At 38.2% G+C, this 5,617-nt stretch overlaps 1 protein-coding gene across 4 annotated transcripts; it reads left to right on the forward strand.

Moving 5' to 3' along the window:
• Nucleotides 1-3,879, forward strand: LOC107605159. Of its 4 annotated transcripts, none has more exons than XR_002349426.1 (4): nucleotides 1-302; nucleotides 444-622; nucleotides 1,003-3,265; nucleotides 3,405-3,879. XR_002349426.1 is itself a non-coding variant. In XM_016306933.2 (3 exons), the coding sequence occupies exon 3, from the start codon at nucleotides 1,005-1,007 to the stop codon at nucleotides 2,265-2,267; it is 1,263 nt and encodes a 420-aa protein (XP_016162419.1). In that variant the 5' UTR covers nucleotides 1-302; nucleotides 444-622; nucleotides 1,003-1,004; the 3' UTR covers nucleotides 2,268-3,879. The 4 variants fall into 4 exon arrangements, 2 of the variants coding, with proteins under 2 accessions (XP_016162419.1, XP_016162420.1); XR_002349427.1 differs by having other exon boundaries at nucleotides 3,409-3,879; XM_016306933.2 differs by having other exon boundaries at nucleotides 1,003-3,879.

Consider the following 5,617-nt stretch of genomic DNA (forward strand, 5'->3'; position numbering starts at 1 on the left):
AAAAACTAAATAAAAAAAAAAAAGAAAAGAAAGAAAGAAAGAAAGTGAGTGCAAAAACAAAAGAGGAAGAGGAACACTGTTAAGAGCGATCGAAAAGCTTCGCACTCACACAGAGGAAACAAAGCTCAATACATAATTTCAGCAAACAAAATAAATTCAAAAAAGGGGGAAAGAAAAGGAGAGAGAAAGAGATATATGTGTATACAGAGAGCGCCATAAGCCATAGTCGAAGCTTCGAAGATTCGGAATCAGCAAGTTCCGAGGTTCGAGATTTCTATGCAAATTCTCTGAACTGCGCTGAGGTCAGAGCACAATCAATAATAAACTTCAAAGCTTTATTTACGTCGTTGTTCTTCATTGTGCTTCCTTCCATTGTTGCAAATTTCAAGGGAAAAAAAAACTCTGGCGTTGCTCAATTTCGTTCAACTAAGTCGTCTTTTCAGGATTTGGAGTTCGGAGCTCTCGAATTTCGCGCGACAATGAGGATTTCTGCTTTGATGCAAGTGGTGTTGTAATGCTCGCGCTTCGCGCTTTTACGACGCAACGGGCATGGTGTTTCATGCCCCGAGTTTGGTGATTCAAGCTTAGGGTTTTGATTTGCCACGCAATTCGTTGAATTCAGGTTAGTTTCAATGTTTCCGTGCTCGGAGCTAGCACGTTCCGTTTGCGGTTTTGATCTCTAGGGTTTAGGTGTTTGGGATGTTGAGATTTAGCTTTTGCATTATTTGGTGTATTCGTTGGTAAATTTTGAGCTATGGTGTAACTGTTTTTCAGTTTCAGAATTGTAACTTTCTGATATGTTACTGTTATTGGTATGATTTGTGCATCTGGTTGTTGTAGTATTCAGGGCTTATGGTAGTTTAATTTGTTTAAATGATATGGGAGAGGGTAGATTTTGGTTTCTTTGCAAATAGAAATAACTGTAATTCAGTTGAAATTGATGTTCCGGGTTGGTTGGTTATTTGCTGATTTGTTGTCTGCTGTATGAATCTTTCTGTTCAGAGATGCAACCACAGCAGAGCTCTAGAATTGATTTGGTCGAATTGAAAGCACATATTGTAAAGAAGGTTGGAGCTGATAAGTCGAAGCGTTATTTCTATTACTTGGGCAGGTTTTTGAGTCAGAAGCTGAGAAAGAATGAGTTTGACAAATTGTGCTTTCGGTTACTCGGAAGGGAGAACATTCCATTGCATAATCATTTTATAAGATCAATTTTGAAGAATGCTTGCCAAGCGAATTCCGCACCACCAGTACAGCCATCCAGTACTCCGAAATCAGTGGCACATGCTTCTAACATATCTCCTAGTAGACAAGATGGACATGAACAGAGTGTTACCAACTTCCAAAGTCAAAATCAAAACGCACCCATTTGGTCAAATGGGGTTCTGCCAGTCTCCCCACGCAAGGTTCGGTCTGGAATGCGTGATAGGAAGCTTAAAGATAGACCAAGCCCTCTTGGACCAAATGGGAAAGTTGACTCTGTTGTTCATCAATCCACAGCTACTGAAGACAGTGGTAGTAAGGTTGAAATGGAGAATGGAACACTTAGTCATTGTGATTATCAAAGACCCATACATCATCTTAAAGCAGTTGCCGAGCTACCTGAGAATGAAATAGGGGATGTTATTCAGAGACCTGCCGAAAAGTCAAGAATACATGACAAGGGGCCAACCAAAACATCGATTGTTGAAGATGGGGAAGAGGTGGAGCAGTTAAACCACGTCAGTTTTTCCAGAAGTCCCCTGACAGCACCGCTTGGAATTCCTTACTGCTCTGCTAGCGTGGGTGGGACCCGCAAAGCAGTGCCGGTTAGTAGCAGTAGTGATTTTGTTAGTTGTTGTGACAGTGGTAGCTTGTATGATACAGATACATTGAGAAGGCACATGCAACAGATTACCATGGTACAGGGTCTTGGAGGTGTTTCTTTAGAATGTGCAAACACTTTGAATAATATGGTAGATGTGTACTTGAAACGCTTAATCAGGTCTTGTGTTGATTTAGTGGGCGCTCGGACTACAAATCATTCAAGGAAGCCCCTTGTCTCTAAACAGCAGATTCAGGGGAAGGTCATGAACGGCATATGGCCAAATAATCTTTCGCATGTGCAGAGTGTTGGTGGCCTGGGAGAACCTGAGCCCGAACACAGACCACCCTGCTCTGTATCTTTGCATGATTTTAAGATTGCCATGCAGCTAAATCCACGTCAGCTTGGAGAAGATTGGCCTCTGTTGTTAGAGAAAATTTCTATGCAGTCCTTTGACGAATAACACATGTACTAAAGTTTTTCTTCTTAAGCAAAGATTGGGTCTGTTTATTAAGGTTCTGTAAGGCTCTGGCAAGTTCGGTGTTCATTAGCACAATTAGTTCTGCTCTCATTGCCAGGAGGAACCAGGTGAGACTCATCTTGGAAAACTTCTAGCCCTTCCAGACTCAAATACAGGTTCTGAGTGCTAGTTAAAGGGCTAGTATGGATCACAGTTCACAGATTTATTTAACTGCAACCAGGGTGCTATCAAATCAAGCCCATGATTGGTTGTGCTGTTGTATGTTTAGCATTGATGTTGGCTGTATTTGCCATTGTTAAAGATCATAAGGTTTTTCTTTCTGCTTGCAGCCAATCTCTTAATAAAATTATCAGGTAGTAAGCCCATCCCAGGCATCCACGTGTCACAGTCATGTGAGTCCAGTTCCCACCATTTTGTTCGAGCATGTAATGTGCATCTTCCTACATGATCGATTGATGTCAATGTTTGGTGGATTGTAATTCTCTAGAGGATTTATTTTGAATGTTGTATGGGCAGTGCATGCTTTGCTCGGTGTGTCATGACCAACATACAATGTGTAGTGTGAAAAAAACTTGTTCCCAAAAGCTGTTTTCTCTGACATGTATTCTTTCCCACTTTGAAATTCAAATATCAAAATTTGGTATAAAAAAATCTTACATGCTTTTGCCCTCTCAATCAGGCTCGTTCATTCATTCATTCTTTCTACTCCCTCCCCCCCTTCCTTACTATTATAATGCTGCATCACAAAAAGAAAAATTACCAAAGCACACTTTTTCCTGTTTCATTTTTATCTCTCTTGGCTGCATCAAAATAAGGCTCAACCCCAAGAACACCAGGAACAGACTGTTGACCTAAGCATTGCAAAGAACCAGGTTGACTGGGGAAGAATGGAGATACACTGGAAAATACCAGGATGGATCAAAGATCAGGGATCAGCCTCAAAGGAGAACGATGGAGAGACTGAGAGAACTGGTTGTGAAGTAAGGATCTCTCAATCTCACTTTCTTCCCTGTCATACACATTTTTCCACACTCCTCTCAGCCAGCTCATTTCTCAAATAAACTAAAACGATGAACATTTGATCTCTCTTTCTTGATTTCTCTCTCATTATCTTCAAAGGTAGTGTGGTGAGAAATGGTGGTCTGGAAGGTCTCTTAGCCAGAGAAGATTACGCAGAGGAGGACGGATTTGAAGAACAAGAAATGGGAGCAAGGGAAGAATGGCGTCGAGTGAGAGAAACGGCTGCAATGATGGGTATTAAAAAGGTGATTGAAGGGGTTGATGGTGGTGACTGTGGAGAGCAGGGGGTCCTAGGTAGGTGTTTTTTAGGGTTATACTATTGGGCTCTAAGGGATGTGAGGCAATAGCCAAATTAAAATGATTTGTAGGTTTACAACATTTTTTTTCCATACAAAAACATAAGTCTTTTCTGCATTTTTTTATAGAATACTGTAATATTATGGAATTTATTGAATCTTTATTCATGTTCATTAAATTGGGTTCATGATTTCAACATGGCTTCAAGAAAAGCAGAAGCAGCTAGTTAGTTTTAGGCTCTTCTTGTGTTCCTAAATTATGAGTATTGTTCAAAAACTGTTATATGCTCTGCCCCAATGGTACCCTTTTTCTTAAGCTCGGTGATCTTTCAGCTACTTATGGATTGTGAAGAACTGTTTGATATTTGATTCTCTCAGGCAAATAGGATAATACATGGTAGAATGGAAATGAGAAGCAGATGCACTAGGATTCGATGCCATCAATTTGAACAAAAATAAAAATACTGATGTTTTGCCATGTAAAATAATCTCTTTCCGTAAAGTACTAAGGTTAATTTTGTGTTTGAACTTTTATCATTTTGAGTAAACTGATGTTGCAACTTGCAGTTTAGAATTAAGGCTTGATCTTGTGGAGTTTTGCAAATTATTTATGTATTTGTCATTATTTATTTATTTATTTATTACGTATACTTCAGTTGACAGAAACAAGGTTGTCCTCAAATCAAGTACGGATCGTAGGCCTGCAGCACAGGGATGTATATATATATATATATATATATATATCTTCTATTTTTGGTGTGATTATGTGATCTCAAAGTTATAGCTGTAAAAGGATCTTTGGAGATGAAATTCAGAGTGATAACCATCATCACATTGTGTGAGGTTCTAGCCTAGGAAGAGAGTTGGAGATGAAATTTAGAGTGATAACCATTGCATTGTGTGTTGGTTCTATCCTAGGAAGATAGAGCAGAAACTGTTGCCATGAGGCAGAGCAGTTTCAGAAGAACATATATTATGTAAGAGGGAAAAGGAATAAACCAAAAGTTAACTTATCTGACAGACGAGATATTTTGGTAAAGTTAATATCTTTAACAGACTAGGTTGACAATTAAAGGTACTTGCTTACTTAGTGTTGATGATCATTGTTCTTCCTGTTTTCATACTCTTTTATATATATATATATATATTGATGTGTATATTTTGCTTACCTAGTAGGATAAAGCTTTGTTGTTATTGTTGTAAAAATTATAAAGTCAAGATTATTTCAAGCTGAGGATGGACTTCGAAAATGTGGTATATCTCCATTATCGGTAGATGGATAAAATCTACTGAATCTTCACTGGTGTTGTGCCTTTTGGAGGTATACCATAAAGAGGTGAGCTCATTGTCCAAAATTATGTATAGATGGTCCTTTTGGTTCTGCTTCTCAAGACCATGTAAACTATGGCATTGTGGTACTGATTTTCTTTGGCATTGGACCCACAACTTCCATTAGCATCTGTAAAGATGTAGCTACAACACAGTGATCATGTAGGGGCTTTTATGTATATAGTCTGCTTTATATTTTTTGATGTTATAGTGCATAATGCTAAAATTCAATTTGATCATCATCTTTTCCATTAAGTAAACACCAAAATTTTGATATTTGTAATAAAGCAGTTTCAGATAATGCAGTCACTTAACAAAGGGTGCACTTAAAGCATATATTTGATCAGAAGAGAGCAAAACTGCTTTGACTGGGTTAGAGATATGATGAATGAAATTTACAACTTCAAACATGAATCAGGTATGTCTTAACTGACAGTGCAACCTTATTATTGTCTCATTCTTGCATAAGTAATATCATGTTAAATAATTGATATAAAGACAGCATCAGTTATGTCATGATATACCCAAGCTGTATTAACGTGATGTGTGAGAATATATTAAATGTTTTAAAGTGTAATATGTTTGACCTTGGAAGATGATAGGTGATTCATTACTATTTGTGTCAGGATTGGTTTGTAAAGATGATAAAAAGATGAGAGTAGCACTCCAACCTATAAGCTGACCCCG

The sequence above is a fragment of the Arachis ipaensis genome, chromosome B06 (assembly GCF_000816755.2).
Source record: "Arachis ipaensis cultivar K30076 chromosome B06, Araip1.1, whole genome shotgun sequence".
Lineage (NCBI taxonomy): Eukaryota > Viridiplantae > Streptophyta > Magnoliopsida > Fabales > Fabaceae > Arachis > Arachis ipaensis.

Coding starts and splice junctions, on each gene's coding strand:
- LOC107605159 (XM_016306934.2), top strand. CDS start 1,005: ATGCAACCACAGCAGAGCTCTAGAATTGATTTGGTCGAATTGAAAGCA.